General features: G+C 42.8%; 1 protein-coding gene and 1 long non-coding RNA gene across 5 annotated transcripts; one reads left to right on the top strand and one right to left on the bottom strand.

Annotated features, from left to right (window-relative positions):
* Positions 1 to 351: 351 nt before the first annotated feature.
* On the bottom strand, positions 352 to 16368 carry LOC140205553 (uncharacterized). Its single transcript, XR_011887873.1, has 3 exons — positions 16303 to 16368; positions 4002 to 4069; positions 352 to 456 (listed from the first exon to the last, which is right to left on the bottom strand). It is a non-coding gene; the product is annotated as an uncharacterized lncRNA (long non-coding RNA).
* Positions 9422 to 22561, top strand: bdnf (brain-derived neurotrophic factor). Of its 4 annotated transcripts, none has more exons than XM_072273170.1 (2): positions 9422 to 9441; positions 21015 to 22561. In XM_072273170.1, exon 2 carries the CDS (start codon positions 21036 to 21038, stop codon positions 21789 to 21791), a length of 756 nt encoding a protein of 251 aa, XP_072129271.1. In that variant the 5' UTR covers positions 9422 to 9441; positions 21015 to 21035; the 3' UTR covers positions 21792 to 22561. The 4 variants fall into 4 exon arrangements, with proteins under 4 accessions (XP_072129271.1, XP_072129270.1, XP_072129274.1 ...); XM_072273169.1 differs by lacking the exon at positions 9422 to 9441 and adding an exon at positions 14350 to 14621; XM_072273173.1 differs by lacking the exon at positions 9422 to 9441 and adding an exon at positions 15227 to 15243.
* The last annotated feature ends 1081 nt before the right edge of the window (positions 22562 to 23642 follow it).

Raw genomic sequence — 23642 nt, 5'->3', positions numbered from 1 at the left:
TTCACATGACATCTAAAACACTGACAAATTTCTAAAGATGTGTGGTGGAAAGTATATTGACTGGCAGCATCACAGCCTGGTATGGAAACACCAATGCCATTGAATGGAAAATCCCACAAAAGGTTGTGGATACAGTCCAGTCCATCATGGGTAAAGCCCTCCCCACCACTGAGCACATCTACATGGAACAGTTATTACCCCTCAACCATCATGCACTTGAAACAGAGGGGATAACTTCACTCAACCTCACTGAACTATTCCCACAACCTATGGACTCGCTTTCAAAGACTCTTCATTTCATGCTCTCAATATTTATTGCTTTATTGCTTACTTATTTATTTATGTATTTATTATTATTATTTGCAGCTTATTATCTTTTGCACATTTTTTTTGTCCATCCTGTTTGGTGTAGTCTTTTATTGATTCCATTGTATTTCATGGATTTACTGTGTTTTCCTGCAAGAAAATGAATCTCAAGGTTATATATGGTGACACACATATACTTTCATAATGAATTTACTTTGAACTTTGTGAATTCTATTAGAGCAGAATTTTGTAACCCAAATGGCCATAACACAGGGTTTTCCTGTACCTATCCAGTGTGACTGAGGTGCTTGCTCTAAGTACAAGTTTCAAAAGCATGTAGGAGGGCAGGAGACCATGAGCTTGATGATGGGTTTAAGTTCTTGATCTTCAAACACCCTTTTCTCAGATGTCTGAAGACAATGCCAAGACATTGAAATTTTAAGCTCAATTTCTGCCTTTACCTACAAGAAGTTGGAAACACAGGAAAAGTAGTCCACATATTCCAGGGTTGCATTATGAACCTTTATTGTTGACAGGTGGTTCTGTACAGTTGGGGCATGTTGGTAGAGAATATTTTCTTTGCAGATGTTAAACAGAAACCCTATTCCTCCATATTCTTTAGTCAATGAGTCCACCATATCTTGGAACTTGACCTCTGGATTGAATCTATGGACATGTTGTCTACACCCTGCAGCTTGATGACTTTGATTCTGGAGTGGGGGCAATATAATTTGACCATAAGACATAGGAGCTGAATTAGTCAATTTGAACCATTGAGTCTGCTCCACCATTTAACCATGGCTAACTTATTTTACTTTCCCTCTCAACCCTATTTTCCTGTCTTTTCCTCATGACCTTTGACTCCCTTACTAAACAAGAATCTGCTTTAGATATTCCCAATGATTTGGTCTCCACAGCCACTGGTGGCAATGAATTCCACGGATTCACCACCACCTGGCTAAAGAAATCACTCCTCATCTCTGTTCTAAAGAGATGTCCTTCTATTCTGAGGCTGTGCCTCTGGACCTAGACTCTCCCACTATTGAAAACATCCTCACCATGTCCACTCCATTTAGGCCTTTCAAGTTTGCCGTGTGTTATAATTTTTGCCTCTTCAGTGCCAAGCTTGTTCAAAGTGACTCAAGGCACTGCAGAGAGAAGAAATGAAAAAAAGTGATGGAGTGACAACACGGCATTGACAGCAGATTCCACTGAACTTGGGTGTACTGTTAAGATCACTGTTCACCATCAAAACCAACCACAAAACAGAGAAAAAATTCTGTGACCATTCAAGTCTGAGTGGACAGTCTACTATCTCTTTAGAGAACACAGGTGATAATATTCAACAGATGTTATGTGGAGGGAGATTGCTCTGTAGTTAGCACAATCAGATTGAACTCATTCCTTGAAGATTATCATGATCATGACAACTCTGAGATCTGGCATTTCCTCCTCTTCCTGGACATAGCAGGTAAAATTGTAACTTTGTGACCAAGGAAAGTTGCTCTGTGCTAGGGTTTAGTTCTTTAGCAGGGATTACGACAGCTCCTGGGGCTTGATGTTTTTAGTTTTCCATTTCTTGTCAGTCTGGGAAGCCAGCAAAGCCAGAAGGTAAAGTTTGCTGATGAATTAAGTCAAGGATGCTTACATCAAGGACAGAGGAATGGTTGAACAATTCTTTGAAGCAGGTGCTAACTGCATTATTGTCCCTTCTAATTGCACCTCCAATTTCGGCTCTCAGCCGGGTTGCCCTTTGGACAGTAGTGGGTTTTCAACAATGCTTAAATATAGTGTTGGGAAATGTATGATAATGTACTTTGGTAAAACAAATAATAGTACACACTATTATCTAAACAGGGAGAAAATTCAAACATCAGAGATGCGAAGGGACTTAGGAGTCCTCATGCAAGACACCCAGAAGATTAATTTACAGGTTGAGCCTGTGTTAAAGAAGGCAACTGCAATGTTGCCATTTATTTCAAGGGGAATAGAATATAAAAGCAAGGAGATAATGCTGAGGCTTTATAAGGCACTGGTCAGGCCACACTTGGAGTATTGTCAACAGTTTTGGGCCCCATGTTTCAGAAAGGATGTGTCGTCATTGCAGAGAGTCCAGAGGAGGTTCATGAGGGTGATTCCAGGAATGAAGGGGTTAATATAGCATTTGGCTGGTTGGGCCCTGTGCTCACTGGAATTTTGAAGAATGCCATTGGGAGGGGTCTCATTGAAACCTACTGATGGGGGTATCCAGAACTAGAGGGCACAGCCTCAAAATTGAGGGGCGTCCTTTTAGAACAGCGGTAAGGAGGAATTTTTTTAGCCAGAGAGTGGTGAATCTGTGGAATGCTCTGCCACAAACTGCAATGGAGGCAAAGCCCATGGGTATATTTAAAGCAGAAGTTGATAGTTTCCTGATCGGTCAGGGCATGGTATCAAAGGGTATGCCAAGAATACAAGTATATGGAATTGAGTGGGATCCAGGATCAGCCATGATGGAATGACAGAGCAGACTCGATGGGCTGAATGGGTTGATTTTGCTCCTCCGTCTTATTGTCTTAAGAATGTTACGCTTCTAAGTGAGTTGTTGGACCTCCTGTGTTCTTTCCATCCAACATTTATTCTTAAATTCTAAAAGGAAGAAATTGAAGTGTTTTGAGGAAAAGCACAGTGACTCTTTAAGAAAGGCATGGAATCAGACACAACAGGCCAAGTTGCTGCCTTTTCGCCTGTGTAGCCCTCTGACTAGGAAGTGCTGATGTTAAGCTGTCAAGTCAATATTACTTGCATTCTCACTCCCTGCCTTATTAAATAATGGCGTGACATTTGCAATCCTAACCCATATTTTCTGAATCCAGAAGGTTTCTATAACTGGTAATCTGTAGCTAATATTGGAAAATGGCAACCAATGCAGTTACAATTTCTTGGATATCAAAGCATTGATCTTGTTCTAGTTTTAGACCAAGTGATTATGAGTAACACAAGTTGAAATCTAATACATTAGTCATGAAACTTTTTAGTAATCCACATAACTGAAAATTCTATCCACCCACCCCCAAAAAAGAAGTGTAAATAAAGTCCTTTTTTTCAATATCAGTGACATTAAGTGAAAGGTAATAGTCATTTGTTTTTGGACCTTTCCTTTCAACATCAATTTGCAAATCTATAATGAAAGAAACCTTCAAGGCAAGAAATTTATAGTGCAAAGCAGAACAAATTGCACTGCAATGTTAACAATCGCATCATTGTGAATGGAGCAGTTTTGCTTGTTTCTGGGCATTTTAGCAGCAGTTGCTAAATCAAGTTCTCATTTTTGGGCAATATTTTGTTGTTCACTAGTGCTGTTTCCCTGGCTTTGGTTAAAATGTCAACAATTGTGCAATGTCCAAAATTCTGCCTAATTTTCAGCCACTTTGATCCAAAGATCAACAATCGCAGTTCAATCATAGGAGAACCAGTTTTCATTAATGCTAAATGCTCCAAAAAAAAACTGCGTAAAGGACTAATCTCATCAACCAACATTTGTAGCCAGGCACTGCATCTACTGTTTGTTTCCCATCATATCCTGTACACTGCTGGCATTAAAGAACAAGCTCTATTGGCCTCTTCAAGAAGGTTCCTGCAAACAATACTGCCTTCCAATGCCCTTTAACTCAAATTTCAAATTTCAACGTACAGAAATGTTGAAATATATGTACCCTGAGGTTCATTTTCATGCAGGCGTTAACAGTTTGCTCATTCATTATGTGTCGTGTCGGCATTCACTCTAAAACAAAGAAATACAATAGAATCAATAAAAAGCTAACACACAAACAAAGACTAACAAGCAACCAATGTGCAAAAGCAGATAAACCATGCATATTTAATTTAAAAAAATAATTATTATTAATAAACACATAAATACATAATACTTAGAACATAGCGTCCTTGAAAGTGAGTCCATAGGTTGTGGTTCAGTAACCAATGTTGAGGTGAGTGAAATTATCCATCTGATTCAGGAGCCTGATGGCTGAAGGGTAATAACTGGTCCTGAACCACATGATGAGGGGGCTGAGGCTTCTGTACTCCTTCCCAATGGTAGCAGTGAGAAGAGAGCATTTCTGGATGCTGGGGGTCCTGGATGATTATAACTAGATATGAAACTCTACTTTATGGACAGTATAGGCATACAGAAGATACCCCTCAGATGGTAAAGGAGATCATATCATTGGAGGTTTTCAGAGTCTCATCCATCAGGGGTCATCCCCATTCAGGTTTCATTGGGATTCATGTGCTTATCTACAATTCCTAGAGGAGAAGTGTCTATTCAGGCCACATTTCCATGAGATAATCTTCAATCATATCTCCTTATAAAATCATACCACCTCATAATTGCTGATGTATGCTACATGTCACATTTTGCCTATTACTGTTGCATTGGGGAGGTCACTGATGCTTTCTGCTCCACTAGACCAGACCTCATCTACTTTTCTATCAACCCACTATGACAGACAGACTGGCCACTGGCATCTTACTTCTATTGCGGACTTTCATCTATTGTAACCCTTGACCATTGTTTTCATGTGGCCCTGAGTGTCCTCAAATTAACACAAATAAGGCAACAAGGTGACTTTATCTTAATATGAATCAGGAGTAGAAAATCTGAAAGATTTACAAATGTTCGGTTCTAGGCATGCTGGCACAACTAATCATTATTTAGCCAATCAACGTTGCCCTGTATTTTCAGGGCAGATACAGCCACAAAGCATGAATTCTGGACAACAGCGTCTGTCTCCTGTTCAACTGGCTGATCGCTCTCCTCACTTCTCAAACTACACGAGATGAACAACACTAAACCGTAGCCAGAAGATAAATGGACTCAGTAGCAGGGGTGCTCCTTCTATTGACGTCAGCCAGATTTACAGTGGGATTTGGTGTTTTGGCTGCAATACCAACCTTTACTGGGAAGTGCCCCCTATCTCTCATTGCTGGTTGTTGTTGAGTGGCACATATAAGAATTGGAAGGGTGTCAAATGTAAAGCTGAGCACCAGTCTTGATGAACTAATCTGCTGGTATTCACAAAGAAGAGTTGTCAGTGGGGAATGGTCATTTGGACAAGGCACTTGGCTCCCTGCTAAAATTGTGTTACTACTGGTCATTATTGTTTAATCCTAGGTAATTCGCGAAAACAGGCTTACCCAACCTATGTAAACAGATGTTAAATTTCATGTTGGACTATCTGCGAAGGAAGTAATCGGAGACAAGATGCGCTGGACAGCATGAAATCTCGAACAATACCACCAACACTGAAACATGATCCGTTCTTCATTACTATAACGCCATAAGATATAGGAGCAAAATGAGGCCATTCGACCCAATGAGCCTGCTCCACCAGTCGACCGTGGCTAATATTTTCGTCAACCCAATTCCTCTGCCTCTTTTCCGGTAACTCTTAACCCCTTCTCATTTGGTGTGGAATCTTGCTGTGTAGAAAGATGAGCTCATCTCTGTCTCCGGAACAGTTAAAAAGAAATGCTTTGGCCAGAAAGTGATCCGGGGGCGTTTTGAGAAAGCGAAAAGGGCTGCTGAACGATAGATTTCCTAATGAACTTTGACGTGAAGCCGGTTAATGTTGGTCCTAGGGTGCTCTTTGTTCCATGTAACTGGAAATCACGGAGGCAAAATCCGCCCTCCATCTCCTTTTAGGGTTAATAAAGTTTGATTAATAAAATAAATAAAATCTCTACCGACAAGAAATCAACAAATTGCCATCCATCTAGTCAAAGTGGACTTGGGACGCCCGAAGATGGGTTGTCATGGCAAACTTACGTCTTAGGATCAAAGGGGAAGTTTGTGGAGTTGGCTGGTATTGTTATCACGGAGGTACAGTATTATAACCCGTTCTCCCACCTGCATGTACACTTGTACTAATTTAACAGCGAACCCTGGCAAACTTTCACTTAACATGCAAGATACTAGCTTACTGTATCCTGTGCACTTTCACGCTGTTAATTCCATTAAATGAAAAAGTTTACTTTTTCAAGATCGCAATAACTTTAAAGTTCTATATGATTTGTGTGAGTGTGTGGGGAGGGTATCTGTTCATCACACAAGCAATGTGGGATTTCTCTTTCTGCCCCATGAGTGCGTCCCTGGCACTTCCTCACGCAGGAAGATTTGCCAGCAATTTTCGCGATGTGATCGGGGGTGGGGGTGGAAGGAGAGCATTATAAACACGAGCGATTATTTATAGGGAGTTCCAAGCAATCTGATTAGCCCTTAGTCTGGTTTTTGTGAGCACTGCCAAAGTTATTTGACCACTGTATTATTCCGTGAACTTCTGGAAGCGCTAGTCACTTAGCACAGAGTTTTTGCAATAAGTATACGGGATCACTTCAGGTGAAGACTTCCGACTCAGGCGCCTAAAGAAACGCTGAGTGTACGCCGGATAGAAAAGTAATTTAAAAATGAATTGACATTACAGGATCTCAGTAAAAAATCGTGTTTAACCAAACATCCTGAAAAAAATGAGAACGCTCCAGTTACGTGTTGCTTCTTAATATGTGTGAAACTTTCCTGCTAATTTGGGTGAAGTAAAGTACTAAATAGCTGACCTAGCTGCTAAAGCTTTAGACTCGTTATATTCTTATTTCAGTCTGTGACCTCCGGTGTTGGCCCGTGTGAGTACGGATCTCCGTTAACTTTTTTGCATACTTCCGACTGCATTAGTTAAACTAATTGCCCCTGCAGAACCCTGAATTTTACATATGATAATGCCACATGAAGGTTGTCTCGGCGCCAGAAATATCTGTGTATAGGTTAATTTACTCAATGCCAATGGTCAAGTAAACTCTGTGAGATCTCTCTGTCACCTATCCTCTTCTGTATTCTTATCCAAAAAAATGCTCAATACCAATATCGCTCCAAAACTCTCCCGACAGGAAGTCCTGATGGACTGCTTGTTTAAGCGTGGGGTTATATATATTTTTTCTTAATGAGGTGGCTGTCCTGAGAGTAATGCGTTGGAAGTACCAACAGCTCGGAGTTCCTTTGGATGAATGGAGAAACGAACCCAATCCGGTTTAAAAAAAATATTTTCTATGCATCCACTCAACCACTTGTCCTTTTATTTGATGCACGCGGCTATCCATCTAAACTTTGAGGTTATCTATAAATATGAATAATTTGCGCCCCCGTCTATATAAGTATCCGTCGCTATTACCTATATGCATATCTGCCTGCATACATACATTGCCTGTGCACAATAGGCTGATCTTGGTGAGTGCACTCCAACAGGCATGCTGTTGAAATATATTTAAAAGTGCAATGTAATGCGTTGTAAATAACTTGACTGGTTGAAAGTATGATCTCAACTATGCACTTATTCTAGTACTGAATGTATCTCAGCCACGTAGAGCTTGTTTATGTCGTGCCAGTTCGGTTGGCGAATAAGTGAAGGTATGGACCTTTTTGTAAAACGTCCAAACCAGCCACAGAGCAATACGTCTATATGTGCTTATTACTCATATTTAAATTCACGTCATCCTGAATGTAGGAAATCTGCCACTTTGGATTATATGGTAGTTGGGTTTGATTCTTCCAGCGATCACCGAAGGCGAGGCGCAGAGCTGAGAAGCCACAGGTTTGATCCTTTGCAATAAGCCAGCTTTTCTCAGCCGGTAAGTTGGAAGGGCGCCTACTTTTAGAAATGGGTGAATGAAGAGCATGCGTTCGGAGCAAAATAAAAGAGTTGTTGCTTAATGCTTGGCGTTCCTGTGCCAGGGAAAGGCTTACCTTGCCACGGCTGGGCAAGTTGCAGCAGGTTTGGATGGTTGATGCCACTACCAGTTATAAACTTTTCTTGGAAGGAAGATGTTTTCGCTGTGCAAGTAGCATAGGAGCGAGTCGCGTTATGACACGTTTATGGAAGGGGTGACGTTGTTAAAGCTTGTTGTAACATGTGCTGCTAAATCCAAGTCTGTGATAAGCAAATCCGAGTCTATGATAGCGGTGTCTTCTAAGTACGCAATAAACCAGTCGACTTGCGGGCAAAACACCGAAACAGTAAACTACTTTCTTACCTGTTCTATGTAATTTCCCTTGGAGTTAAGCGGAGACCTGTGTTTCTCGGTAGTTACGATAACCACGTGTCTGAAAGTTAACTTATACTGCACTTCTAAGATGGACCAAAAAAAGTAAAAATATCTATATATCTAGCTATATGATGCGCCATTTAACCCGTACTGAGTGCCTGGAAGCGACGGCGCTAACAACTCAGTATATAATATCTGATAGCTCGCTTTCTCCAAGAACAATTACTCCTTAATTCATTAGAGTCACGTAAGACCTGAAACGCATCTCTGAGCGAATGTGTTGCGTAAATGTGGAAGTTTAAATCACCTCTGTGTGCGTCTATCTTCTAGTCACTAAGGTGTTGGGAGTTTAAGCTGCGGATATTGCAAAGGGTTATTACATTCATAAGTCACACAAGTGGTGGGCGATCCACTGAGCAAGCAGAAGTTCACATGATGACTTCAAACAAGACACATTACCTCCCAGCATCTGTTGGAGAGGCTGGATTTTAAGACACCTCGCTATCCTAGGCAGTAACAAACAATGGTAAGTAAATTACCGAAGGAGATGGTGGCAGTAGTGGTGGGTACTGGTGGGGCGGGGGGGGGGAGTGTTGTGATGCGGGGGTAACTGCGGCTGCTGTCATCTTTAATAAGAGATATCTACAAAGGGTAGCGATACCCTCTGTCTGATTCTGACAGATCTAGAGATCTAGGGAAATCGAAACCCCAAGTTGAATGGAAATACTTTGAATGAGCACCAACCATATTCTGTTGACGAGATTTTGTTTGTAACCAGAGACAATTGGAACTGAGTTGAACTGATTCGTGTTTGCCGTAGATTTATGTTGGTAAGGAGCAGTTGGGGCAAGGAACACTTACTTCCCCGCAAAGAGGGGCGACATGTGATTAGATATTATTATAAGATAGCTTTTGCCAAAGCTGTATTCACGTGACAGCGCGTGGGCATGTAATATACTAAAGCAACACCAACCCGCACGTAATCAAAAGATAGATTTTATCAGGGGAAGGAGGGGAAGGAGAGAGCTATTCGCTCCTCAATGGTCCTCGACGCGATATTGAGAGGTATGTATCAGCACCGTGGACAGCAGATTGAAAGCAACTGTAACCAAATATTGCGGGTCATCAAATGTAATTGCCATGTAAGAGAAGGAGAGAGATTTAAATGTAAAATCTGTAAAAGCTGATACGGTTACTACGAGACAGCGTACGGCACAATCACAGGTCTGATCGCTGGCAGCTGGAGTGTAGTCGCTACTTAGAGCTTGGTGAAGTTCTTACCGATGCATGGAAATCTTCAGTGCAGCAAAATAGAAAGGCAAGGTCACTATAATGTAACTTTCTGAATTGGAAGGGTTGATTAGGATGTCCTGCGGTTGTACGGTTGCATCACAGAAAGGTATGTATACCGTTTATATCATGTTGATCTGACTTCCATTCTGCGTTATTCTACACTACCTGAAATCCGTATTAAACAACAATTGTTTCCTATAAACCGCGGCAACTGAGCCAGGTGTTATTTCTATAGAGACGCGTCGACCGCTTTCTGCGAATTGGTTCCTTTTGGTCATAAAAATCCCATAAATAATTGAGCCTTCTCACTGCCAAAAATAGCCCTGCTTGGTTGTGAGTTCTGTTATAGTTTCTGAGACGGGGAAAAAAAACGAGTCTTTATCCTCCGTTTGCTGGGCGCCTGTATATTGTCTCTTGAATGGAGACAAATGCGCGATTCGTGATGTGTGACGAGCGGTAACTGAGGGGTGTCTGGGCTCAGCCCACGGAGTTGGGCATTCTACCTAAAGTCGGTGCTGATGGTCTGGCGCGTTGAGGGAGATCAGTCGGCAGAAGCTGAACGCGCAAATCGACGTCACAGCAGAGGAACTCGCCTCGGCAGGCGGCGCTGTTCCGAGCTCCAGAGCCAATTCCTGCAGGTTCCTGATAGCAGGGACCACAAGCAGAATCTAAACCAACAGCGGGTTCCCGCCTGGAGACGGGTCTTGGCAGTTGTTGCGCACAACCGCAGTCATTTTGTAATCCGTGCTAACTTCAGTTAAGAATGTTCACCTGCACGGCTAGATGCAAATAACAATTACTGTCTTCAACAGAATGATTAGTTTTAGTATGTTTCATGTCGATTGTCTGTACAAATGTAAAATAAGGAATGAACTGTTGAAAGGAATAGAAATAACATTAGGAGTCCAAATGTTTCACCTAGGATCAATACTCACCTTTTCCAAAGGAACATTTTGATGCCCCTTAATCCTGACCATTGATCTCCTCTGAGGTAATTCTTTAGGTATGGCCCCCCTCTCCTTTGCTTAGGGAGCTCTTAGGGCTTTGTGCCCAAGGAGGTGTCCCTTGCAATAATGCATCGACAGCATGCTTTGAGTCAGGGTACGGAAAGAAGCACCCTGGAGTCGACGCGCGACTGTTCCGCACAAATTGCCAGCTTCCTGGCATGTTGTGTCTGGGGCGCTCTGCAGAATGACTTCCTGAAGGCAGCATGTGCTGTTTGCCGGGGTAGCAAGAGCTGTGAGCCTCGACAAATCTTACAGGACCGGCTGCGGGGAGAAGCGGGTATCCCTCGGAGTGATCTTATCAATGGATTCTTCCCAGAACTGTTGCACAGGAGAAGGATATCCTTCCGGCTAGTGTGGGAGTTTTCTATCCAGGACATTGCTCTCGGAACACTGCCTAAACCTTAAATGCAGGATTATTTAAAGTTTTTTTTACCCGCTCTCCAATAGAAATGAAAGTGATTTGCATCTTGCGTACTGTTCCTAACATAACAGCAGACATAGAACTGCCATTTCATTCAGTGCATCTCATAGTATTTCCCCACTGCCGGTTTCGTATTTTCAATGGTACTACTGGGAGGATTTCTTATTGGACGGCGGTTTCCACGGTAACCTGACGTACCTCTCATATAAGCAAACTCAGGCTTATGTTATTATTCCGACTTAATTTGCTTGGAACACAAGTTCCCAGCGGTTCCTGTCTCCTCAGTTGTCGGCAGCCTCACGCCGCACACAATATGTAGCGGCGCAGACAGGAGCAGTCAGCTTCCCGTCAAAGCTGTTTCTCCCACCTCGGTCAACGCTAGGAGTGTCTAAAGTACCGGCGGGATGGGGAAGAAAGTGCAGTTAATCATCCTGAACGATAGTTTGTTTTTCTCCGTTGCCTGAAACATATCTCTTTGACAACGATTCTGTTCAAATCTAGAGCGTAGGAGAATGAGGGGAGACCAAATTATTGGGGGTATTAATTGAGTAACTGCAAGCACGCTCTTTCTGCTGGGGTTGGGTGAGACAAGAACTGGAGGTCATGGGTTAAAGGTGAAAGGTGAAACGTTTAAGGGGACCCTGAGGTGGAACTTCTGCCCTCAGAGGGCGGTGCGAGCGTGGAATGAGTTGCCAGCGGAAGTGGTGGGTACGAGATCGATTTCAACATTTAAGAAAAAGGTGGGTAGGTACATGGACGGAAGGAGTATGGAGGGCTGTGGTCCGGGAGCAGGTCGATGGGACTAGGGAGATTAATAGTTCGGCACGGACTAGATGGGCCGAAGGGTCTATTTCTGCGCTGTGTCGTTCTATAACTCTATGAATCTAACGCCAGTGATTTGTCACATCATACCACAGGCAACAGTGGAGCAAGTGCCAATCAAATACCCAGTGTGTAAATATACATAGGCAAAAATTCTGCACTCATTGCTTATTCTTTGGACTCTGATTCACAATAAACAGAATAAATCGCCTCCTGTAAAAGCTAGGATCCCAGGAATCGCTAAAAATGTTCAGGCGGTGAGAAGAGTTAACGTTTCAGGTCGGTGAACTTTCATCAGAAGTAAAATTGAAAAAAAAACGTGTCAGAGAAGGGGAGGAGAAAACGATGTTTATGATCGCGTGAGGATGAAGAGGGATTGGTGTGGTGCCGGCTGGGAGATGCAACCCTCTAGTTTCGCACAGGTGAATCAGCTGATCGGCAGTGCATTGCGCGGAATATGTTATTCCAGCCACACTGTAGCTTTTAATGTGGTTGACTCTGCCGACTGCACAAAGCTTTGCATCTCTTTTGCATGCAATCTTCCTCTTTCCTTCCGCTCACTCACGGCACTTTAGCGAGTTGGATAGAACCAGCAGGTAGCATCAGAAAACATCCCACGGAGCGCACCTTACGTGAGCCCTGATGATTCGCCGGTTCCGCAGAGATTTTTCTTTCTGATCCATACTAATTAGAGTTCAGCTAGAATGCTAACCATTAATCTTAGTAAGATCTTACTTGAAGTTACTATCTTAATATTTTAAAGCTCAAAACCTGGAGATATGTCGGTCACCTATCGGGGTAAACAAGCTACATTATAGAAAATAGACTGAGATGCATCAGTGAGCTGTAACGGTGTCTGTGCTGCAACTAGCCCCAAATAACAAGAGCACAACTGGGACTGAAAAGGCTACTAGATCAAGTATTTATGAGAATTCATAAAAGACTTACGGGTTTTAAAGCATTAACCACTGTCAATTGAAATGTTGCCAAGGGTAAGGTTTCTGGGCAATAATTAAGCAAAAATGTGGGTGTATGCTGGCTGACAACTAGTTGGGTCAGAGTACAGTTCAAACAGAACTGGCCTTGAACCAGAGTAATGTCCACCCACTCATACAGGAGCTCCACGATGTTTAGTCGCATTGACTTCTAGCCGTCTTGGCTGTGCATAGCGGGACTACCCCGGATTGATAATGAATGCGGCTATTACAGCCAACGCCTTGAGTGACATTCTCGTCTGCCTGAAGCATGTTCATGGCCTACCAGGCATTAATCAGCAGAGCCACGATTCTGCAATAAGGTGTCTGTAGTTTGGTTGAAAATAATTAGTCTTCGGCCAGGTCAAGTTATTTTTCTTTTCATAGGAGGCGATTTCAGTTAACTTCAAATTAGGTATAGTTGGAATGACCCTGACTTGACTAGCAAGCAAATTAAATTTTAAGTACATGTCAAGCGACCGCAAATTGAAAACTTGGTTTGGCGTCATTCTTAAGAACCAATTTTGTGGCAAATAGTTCGTTACAAAAAGTGAATCTATTTCTCTGTGACTTTAAAATATTTGAATTAAGCGCACGTGGGCACGGATAAAATCTAAATAAATACAAGTTTTTTTCAGCAGTTCCCATATTATTTAAGTATTTGAATCGTGTACCCTCCCTATCTCACAACATTACGCGAAAGGGTTTGTACTGGGATTCCAAAAGGGGGTGGATCGCAACGTCATGGCGAACACCCAGACCTGAGGTGGAGGAGTATGACAGATGATGTTTGGAGAGTACTTCCTATGCAGCCTACCTCAAACTAATTAATAGCACCATTTATGTCCCTCCCGCGAAGGTGGCAATCAGTATCTTCAAGTGAATGGCATCAGTTGACTAAGCGAGGACCCGGAGGCTTGCCTACCACACTAATTAGCTATCCCCCCGGGTCAACTTCAAATTATCCTCTGCGCTTGTCTGTAGGAGGGACCCACAAGTTTAAGGGACGGAGAAAGGGTCGGCGCGGTCAAAGGAAAGAGAGAGTGTATCAAACGCTGAACTAAATGTTTAGCCAGCTATTTAATTTTACAATATTCGTCAGACAACGATAAATCCTGAACCTGCAAAGCAATCTGTTTAAGAGGTGTGAAAATATGCCCAGATTTTACCAAGGATTTGACGTGGGAGTGTAATTATTACTTTGCAACGTGTTAATTGGAATAAAGTATTTACGACAGATTGTGTGCAGGTTTCGGCCGTTTAAAACGTTAATTAACTCAAATCAATAAATAACTACAGCATATTCATGCGCGCTGTATATTTAAACATCGGAAAGAAATATACACGCCGATTATTCAATATTTGGTGGTTTTTAACAAGAATCACGTGAACTCTGATGATCACGTCACCGGCTCTATTTAGCATATCGAGGGATTCCCACCCCCGTTGAAGTACCGGAGAAGTCGGCGAGTCTCCCTGTGCTCCGGTCGATTAAAATGTATATTCGGCGTACAAACGGCGCGATCTCACCATCGGAATATCAAATGGAACTGGTGTATGAGTATGGTATTACTCCATGTCTATCGACCATGTAGTTTCCGCCATCAATAATTTACGATCTGCTGAAGAGAGAAGTCGTTTCTGCCGAAAGAACCGAAGGGGCAGGAGAGTGCGAATAATTTCCAAATGAAAGTCTGTTGATGCTTTTTCATACCCTGACACTAAACGGTGGGTGCTTTTAAAGCAATTCTGTGCGGTTTATTATTTGAATGGAGATTACAACGTACCTCGTGGCTGTGCAAATATAGTTCAGGGAACTTACTGAAAGGGGAACTGTAAATCTATCATCTGCCTTCATTAATAAGACATGCTGTTATTAACTTGATTGAATTCTAAATAGACAACTACCAGGGGTCATTGTATCCGATGTAGTTCAAGTGCATTTAGTCTAAATGCAATTCAAGAGACAAGGGAACATTTAAATGTTGAACCCGTGGACCTCTCGCAATCGACTAAATCAAACTAGTCTATTAAACGCAAGGCTAGGGAGTGAGCAGAGTACACACGCCGGGACACTTCTTATAAGTGGTTTCGCTTTTAAATTAATTTTAAACTTGGAGAAAGTTGAAGTTAGTTAATGCTTTCAACCGTCCCGGCTGCTTAGGTAGCGTTGCGTGTTTATCTCAATGTTCTGGCTATAACGCGCGACTGTGCGTCCTTATGTCAAAAGTCACGATGTTTAGATCTTGTTGGCGCTGCAGAAAGCTGTCAGTGTCGGTGCATGTCGAGATATAAAGGAGTCCTCTTTGTCAAATGGCCAGAACATATTGTCTACAGGAACACACACAAGGTAAGCCTCGCAGCAAATAACTTGGAGAACTCATAAAGATTTTATAGGAAACCCGATGCGCGTCCGCGCCAGCGATCACTCAGAGCCCAGGGAACTGGACTGAACCTCACAAAGCTCCCTCTCCCTGAACATACGTGTTACTGCTCTTTCCAGCAAGATGTGAACTAAAGCTTCTCGTCTTGAACTACAGGAGTTCCATCGTTAGCGCTTAGCAGTTCCACACACACAAACTTCTCCGTCTCGAGATGCTCTGAAAAGGGAGGCGAGGGGCAATTAAACATAGCGACAGTGTTTCCCATCTCAGGCGATTGTAACTTAAGGTCAGTACTAATTGTTGATTGTTTACTCACCTTGGGCGTCATCCCGCGTTGTGAAGTGACCGGGTGCTACCAATGTAGTGCTGCGAATCTAATGTTCAGAGTATAAAACCCGCATTGAACTTGCATATTGTTTGAGCTATAGTGCCTCTCCCCCCATCCCGGGACTCCTGAAATATTTCCTAACTTCCGTTAATTTTGAGGCAAGTGCGAACTGATTTTTGCCGTGGGATCAAACGCGAACGGTGTCCCTGAGGCTTTCAGCGTCTGTTTTGGAGTTTGATCCGACCTGTTGCTGTTTCAAAGAGTTTACACTATCTTTCGCAGCGAGGAAAGGGACGGAAACCGCTCTGGATATTGCTAAGATCTTCTTTGAACTATTACACGTTGAAACTCGAGTTCTCTTGCTCTCCCTTGTGTCTGTAAATAAATACTTGACACAATCAGTCACGTTTAGTTACCTGATAATTAAAGAATGTGAAATTTATGCATCGTCCACAGCAAACTCTCTCGGAGAAGCACCTAGGCAGAGGGTTCAAGCGCAAGCAACAGCGCCACCACGTGGGCAACAGTAGCTTTATCGTGTGATGGGGGTTGGGTTCCTTGGACACCAATTCTCAACGGTTAGAAGTAACAATTACAAACAAAAATAGAAATCTTGGAAGTATACTAAGCGCGAAAATCGAACGTATTAGCCCGAGGATTCTTTAAACTAAATATCTATTTTAAAACGTTCACTCACTGTGGTACGAGGTAGTTAGTACCGGTGTTGGCAGGTTTTAATCTGTGAAACGCTTTGGCCCTGCTGGAAGGGCTTTTAAAAAAAACACAACACACTGTTACAAATGGAAAAGGCGGAAAGCAACAAATAATTGTCGTGTAGCGTACAGGAGAGGCCGCAGATTCAGGTGTGAGATTTACTTAGTGGGTAAAGTCTTGGATCGCTTTTGTTGGCTAAAATTAATAAAGAGATCGTGCAAGTCAACATTCTTAACAATGAGGCCTGGCGTTCACGTGTGAAGTCCGCTTTATGCGTTTTCATATTCTATTTCCCTCCGACACACGTCACGATCAACGCCGAGATACCAAGTTGTTACGAAAGGAGATAGATGCGAATGAGCAGTTTTAAATTTAGAAACCCTGGCGACAGTGACGCAGTTCCAGATCTGTGTGTCTGAATAAACAGCATCCATCATCTGAAATGTTAATCGTGCCTTCTGAAATGTAAATATATTTGCAGTGCCCTCTATGTTCGTTCCGCATAAAGACAATGTGCCATTCATAAATTGATGCAAGAGATACGTTTAACTCTCGGTGTTAGCTTGTTGTTCGATAATGTTTCGGCCCATGTTTTGATCGGATGCGTATTTTTATGGCGAGTTCTGCTACTTGGTAGATCGCCTGGTGCCCGATGCCTCCAGAGGAGAATTCAAAGCACCGCTTGCCGAATTTATATATGATGGTCATCCAATAGCAGCCAATGGGCGAGTTAATGATGGGGGTACAGTTACTGGGGATTGGGGACCAACCCTTGCTGACTCCATACCTGATAAGGGAATCATCGTGCTCTTCTGCGGCAGACTCGGTAATCTGCTCCCTGGTCAGACAGTCCAACAGTCCACGTACAAGGCTCCATTCATGCCATCGCAACTCCGTTCTAGATAATTCCGCAGGTACTTGAATTTGATTGGTGCCTTTAACAATATAGATAGAAACAGCACGAAAAAGCTAGTCAGAACCATATTGACACCACGTCATAACAAATTTGGGGGACATGAAACAAAAGTTGGGGGGAAAGGCTAGTGCTAGTTGCTGACTTAATAAAGACAAAGAAAGGGAGATATCTTTAGGACGGTGTGTTCTCTAATGAGAGTTGATACTCCAAACCCGGGCCATTGCTGAGTTCTTGGGATTAGTGGAGGAGATCCTGGAGAAGCAGACGATTGATGCCACGGAAGAATCTGATCACAAAGATGAGACCAGGTGACAATGTTGGCCAACTAGCTCAAGCGGTGGTGGATGAGCGGCAGCGAGCTGGTTAGGACACGGGCTGAACTGCTTGAAATGTGTGGATTTGTGGAGGCTGAATGAGAGTTTCTTTAAGAGGCGGGACTGGGACAAATATTGATGGCTTGGAAGCTCTGCTGCCAGTAATAACCTGTGGTGGTTACCGAGGGAGAAAGGGGGTGGAATTAGCGGAGAGAATGGGAGATTCTGGTGGTGGAGGGGGATGTCTTTGGCTCTCCCATTGATTAACTTTGGGAAATTACGCATCAAGCAAAAATACAACGATCTGTAAACTTCTGTCAAAGTGTGTCTAAATCCTCCAAGCTTAAGAGAGCGGAATTATTTCCCTGGAGTGTCTGTACTGTACAACAGACCAAGATAAACTGCTGACTTGCTGTGGATTGTCATATCGAGGTTCTTGAGCAACGTCGTGGATTCCGTGTCGGGAAGCAACCAGCTGATACTTGTTTTTAAAAATTGTCCCGTGGAAACAAAACACATACTGCAACCATTATTGAAAGCTTTTCTTCAATAGTCATACTTGGTTTGCAGAACTCACGCTCGGCTGTTAATACTCTCTCGTGTCTTCATAACATGAAATGCAACTTGGTCGCATACGCTATAATTATAATACATATATTACAATGTATTGCAAGTTATTCCGAGAGTTTACATATTTTAATATTTGGAATAAATGAAGTAATGCCCATTGCAACAATTACTGTGGCGTTTTCATTGGCTGGTTATAATTCAGGAGCAGTTGCCCTTAAACTAAAGAACACGAGGCAGTAAATCAAAATTTTAGTTATATGGCCAGATATTTCTACTTAGAATATAACTTTTGTTAAAATCGCGCATGGTTTCGCCGATATTATGGAATCTCCTTAGCAGTCTGCGATCAATCGCAAACCTGTGAATGTTCAATAGTCCTAAAATATTACCAGTTCTACCGATCACGAGTAACCTTCCAAAGTTTGGCATGTAGATACGGGGTGTTAGAGAAACTAGAGTGGATTTCTAATGCCAGGCATTCAGTGAGCAGTTTCGTGTGGTTAGCCAGTGTTTTGACACTAGTTTAAGGCAGCAGAGAATGTATTCATGATCTGGATTCCCTAGCTGGCCTCTCTCACCACTGCACCCACTCACTCCCCCCTCCCTCCCAGTCACCAAGTCCCCCCACAGATGAACACAGTCTACCGGGACCACATTGTTTGCAGAAATATATTAAAGCTCGAATGTATAACAGCTCGAATCTTGGCCTATCAGACTTTCCACGACCCCTTTTTAACTCATTAACTGTTTTGACCTCTGAATAGGTGTGCATCCCAGAGCAACGGATAGTTCTGCTGCTGAGGGAAAATAGTCAAATAACTATCGCAGGGAGGTTTACATGAATGTTTTGTAAGATGAAATCACCTGCATGATTGTACCACGCTGTTCCTATTTCCAAACAAAAATTCTGTTTTCAATGGTGCCTCTTGCTGCATTTCCGTGAGACATTGTGGTTTACGTTTCAATGCTGGTTTTCTAAGCACTCACAAATAAGAGTTCAGCAGCTGCTAAAGAAAGTTTGTTATAAACAAGTTAGAATTATAATTAAACTGTTGGGGACAAGATATTTCCGAAATCTGTAGGAAGTATTGTGAGAGCCGCTTAAATCTTTTATTCGGCCGGTTAAAACGATGCAAATACTTGGAAATCCAGGAATTTTCCACACGAGTAGGTTTAGTATTGTCACATTTTCCATATTGTTAACGGTGTGCATATAATCAATGGCGACTGAGTGGATGATTGTTGTTTTCGGCTGCTGTAGACCATCCATTTTAAGGTTCGGCGTGCCGTGTGTTCAGATGCTTTTCAGCACACCACTATTGTAACGTGCGGCTATTTTGAGTTCCTGTCGCCTTCCTGTCGGCTCGAACCAAACTGGTTATTCTCTCACCTGTCTCTTTAATATCCGGGATTGAACGGTTTGTCATACGAGGAGCGTTTGATTCCTCTGGCCTCTACTCTTTGAAATTCAGAAGAATGGGGGTGGGGGCCTTATTGAAACCTATCGAATGGTGAAAGGCGTCGATAGAGTTGATGTGGAGAGAATGTTCCCTATGGCGGGGGAGTTTAAAACAAGAGGACACCGCCTCAGATTAGAGAGACATCCATTTAGAACGGAGGTGGGGAAGAGTTTCTTTAGCCAGAGGGTGATGTACTTACGGAGTTCGTTGCCATCAGTAGCTGTGGAGGCCAAGTTACCGGGTATACTTAAGGCAGACGTTGGTAGATTTTTGGCTAGTCAGGGCAAGAGGGGATACGGGGATAAGGGAGGAGATGGGGGCCGAGCGGGGAATGGACCAGCCATGATGAAATAGCGGAGCAGACCCGATGGGCCAAATGGCCGGATTCTGCTCTTATAATGATGGTCTTATAAGGCGATTTCACCCACAGAACTGCCGCTCACCGATTTACTTATTGTTTTATTTTCGCAAGATTCTCTGTAAGCGCTAGAGATTGTTGTGCGTGAGAATCCCAGGAAACCAGCATTTTCTGAGATACTCAAGCCACACCGTCTGACACCAACAATCCTTCCACAGTTAAAGTCACTTCGATCATATTTCTTCCCCGTTCTGATGTTTGGTCTGAACAATAACTGAACCTCTTGACCATGCTTCTATGCATCAAGTTACTGCCATATGATTGGCCAATTAGATACTTGCATTCGCGAGCAGGTATACAAGTTTACCTAATAAAGTGGCCATTTAGATTACATTCTGTTGCAACGTGTGTAAACTGTTCCACCGTGTCCCTTCTCACAAGTTCTGTGATCTGCTATGGAAATATTAAGAATGGCGAATGACCCTCAGCAACGTTACTCTGATAACGTTCCAAGAACTGTGTCGTTCCTCAATATATTAGCTTTGATTTTTTTTAAAAAGTCTTATTTCTTGACGGAATAATTTAACATTACTATTTTGAATTCTATGAATCATAACCGACCTTATTAAATAGGCACAGACATCATAGATAATGGCTCACTATTTCTCTTGATATTAAAATAACTTGAGTATTCTGTGTGGTTCTTACATTAATTCGGTAACCGTAACTATATTTGGAACAAATAGCCTTCAGGAAAGTGCTGGAAGCAATAAAATTAATTCGGGTTCTGTGCATATGTTTATGTATATTTCTAGTTTTAAAAAGAGGTACAAATATGTTTCCTGGTTACAACTATATACATTGGAGACCACCTTAGTTCAAAGTCAGGATCGAATTTCTCTCTGAGTAACCATAACATTCTGTGACCAGAGCGTTGGGGATCTCGTTACTTGCCACCTGCGATTATCCGTTGGATACAAGTCAATGTTTTGCAATTTATTGAAGTCTCAATAGTTGCATAAATTATTGAATAACTTTTTGTATAATGTTTTTCCTTTCTTTTTGTCTTCCCCACAGTCCCACCAAGTGAGGGGAGTGATGAACATCCTGTTCCTTACTATGGTTATCTCATACTTCGGTTGCCTGAAAGCTGCCCCAATGAAAGAAGCTGGAGGCCGAGATCATGTCGCCTCGCTCTATTCCGGGACACTGGACGGTCTGGGTGGCGGAGGAAGGGGAGCGGACGTCTCTCCCCGTGGACTAGGGGTTTTGGCCAACACGGTAGAACACGTGCTGGAAGAACTCTTGGAGGAGGAGCCCGAGACCCAGCCGAACGACGGCGGGGGAGGAGGAGGAGGAGGCAAGGACGTGGATTTGTACTCGTCCCGGGTGATGCTGAGCGGCCAAGTGCCTTTGGAGCCCCCTTTGCTCTTTCTGATGGAGGAGTACAGGAACTACTTGGAGGCGGCCAATATGTCAGCGAGGGTTAGACGCCACTCGGACCCGGGCAGACGGGGCGAGCTCAGCGTCTGTGACAGTATTAGTCAGTGGGTGACGGCCGACAAGAAAAAGACAGCCGTAGACATGTCGGGCCAGACGGTCAGCGTCCTAGAGAAGATCCTCGTCCAGAACGGCCAACTCAAGCAGTACTTTTACGAGACCAAATGCAACCCCAAAGGTTTCACCAATGAAGGCTGCAGAGGGATAGACAAGAAGCATTGGAACTCACAGTGCAGAACCAGCCAATCTTACGTGCGAGCCCTCACCATGGATAGTAGGAAGAAAATTGGGTGGAGATTTATAAGGATAGACACGTCGTGTGTATGTACATTAACCTTTAAGAGGGGAAGATAGTGAATTGGTGTATATAGATTTTATTGAGAAGTAATCTATTTGTATATATTACATACAGGGTAAATTATTCCGTCGAAATGATACAGAAAATTTTATGGACTGCATGTATAAATGAAGTTTATACAGTAAAAAAGTGGTTTTACGGTCTATTTATTGAACATATCCATGACCCGAGGAGGGGGGAAGAGAGACATCCATATTGCGCACAACAAAACAATAAGCCTGTGTTACATTCCTCAGAATATCGTGGTTTGTTGAGTGACGTTGCCAAGACATGAAACGAAAGTAAAAAAAATAATACGTATTGCATGCTGCTTCCGTTGTTCGATACGAATCTGTCCATTGGAAAGTTCAAGATACATTCCGTTTACATTAGCCAGTAAGTGGTTATATTTCTTATTAGTATTATCTTTGTTGACTGCTTTACCTTCTACCGATAGCGTTGGAATTAAAAAGTCAAGGTGCTGTCTTCGATCTTTATCAGTTTTTTTTTATTCCCTTGGGATTTAAATTAACAGGTTTAATTCTTGCTGTACGATGCACCATTCCAGACTGAAACCGGGTTGTTGACCATTCGTTTTTATTTCATTGTTTTAAAATCGGACATGCAGGAGAAGGACCATTGATGGACCGGCGTGTTTACGTCGATTCATTCGCCATCCATGCAAATAAAGTTGGGAGACCACAAAGGCCAGGGCAAAAGTCATCTGAATTTCACTGGTTGAATGCGTTATACATATTGCCTCTATTGTGTATTAGTAATAAACGTGTGGAAGTCTTGCAAACCATGAACCATTATTTGTATTTGTTGAGAACAACAACCATGCTTATGGAATTGGGGAGACAAGTTTTGAAAATGAGAGAGAAGGGCAGCTCTCTTGAGTCACAGCTGGAGTTCTATCCTGCCCCAGTACTGAAGTCAACTGTGGACTTTCTGCTAAATTTATCCAAGTTCAGTATCCGGCTTACTTGAATTAGTTAGCAGAATTCCAAAGGATTCGCCTCCCCTCACACTAACTTCTGAGCACATATGTATCTCACTGTCATACTGCCGTTACATTTTGCACCAGAGGATAAATGCCAATCTACCACCTAAAGTAGTTCAAAGTGAATTTATTATCAAAATACACCGAGACTCATTTTCTTGCGGGCATACTCAATAAATCCAATAATCAATCTACAACCAAAGTCCAAAAGTCAACAACCTGTGCAACTACTAAAAGAAATAAATAATACTAATAAATAAATAATAAATATCAAGAACAGGAGATGAAGAGTCCTTAAAAGTGAGCCCATAGCATGTGGGAACATTTCAGTGATGGGGCAAGTGAAGTTCAGTGGTTATCCCCTTTGGTTCAGGAGCCTGATGGTGAGGGGTAATAACTGTTCCTGAACCTGCTGGTGCCAGTCCTGAGGCTCCCGTGTTTTCTTCCTGATGGCAGCAGTGAAAAGAGAGCATGGCCTGGGTGGTGGGGGTCCCTGAGAAGGGATGCTGCTTTCCTGCCACAGTGCTCCCTGCAGATGTGCTCAGCGATGGGGAGAGCTTTACCTGTTGTGTACAGAGCTGTCATGGCAGAATCCTTTACAAACCCAACCATATTTGGTCACTCAGGTCTAAATGGGCAGCGCAGACATGTGGACTTTTAATGTAGATACAAGAGATACTGCAGATCTGGAAATCTACAGCGATACACACAATGTGCTGGAGGAGCTCAGCAGGTCAGGATGGGTCAGTATCTACGGATGGGAATTGATGTTTTGGGCTGAGACCCTTCATTAGGACTGGAAAGGAAGGGTCTTGGCCTGAAAAGTCAGCTGTTCATTCCCATTCCTGACCTTCTGATCTCCTCC

The sequence above is a fragment of the Mobula birostris genome, chromosome 11 (assembly GCF_030028105.1).
Source record: "Mobula birostris isolate sMobBir1 chromosome 11, sMobBir1.hap1, whole genome shotgun sequence".
Lineage (NCBI taxonomy): Eukaryota > Metazoa > Chordata > Chondrichthyes > Myliobatiformes > Myliobatidae > Mobula > Mobula birostris.
Note: the sequence above shows the minus strand (reverse complement) of the source record. Positions and strands in the feature narration are given on the sequence as shown.

Bases quoted from the DNA above. Each gene is read 5' to 3' on its own strand.
- bdnf (XM_072273170.1), top strand. From the start codon at position 21,036: ATGAACATCCTGTTCCTTACTATGGTTATCTCATACTTCGGTTGCCTG.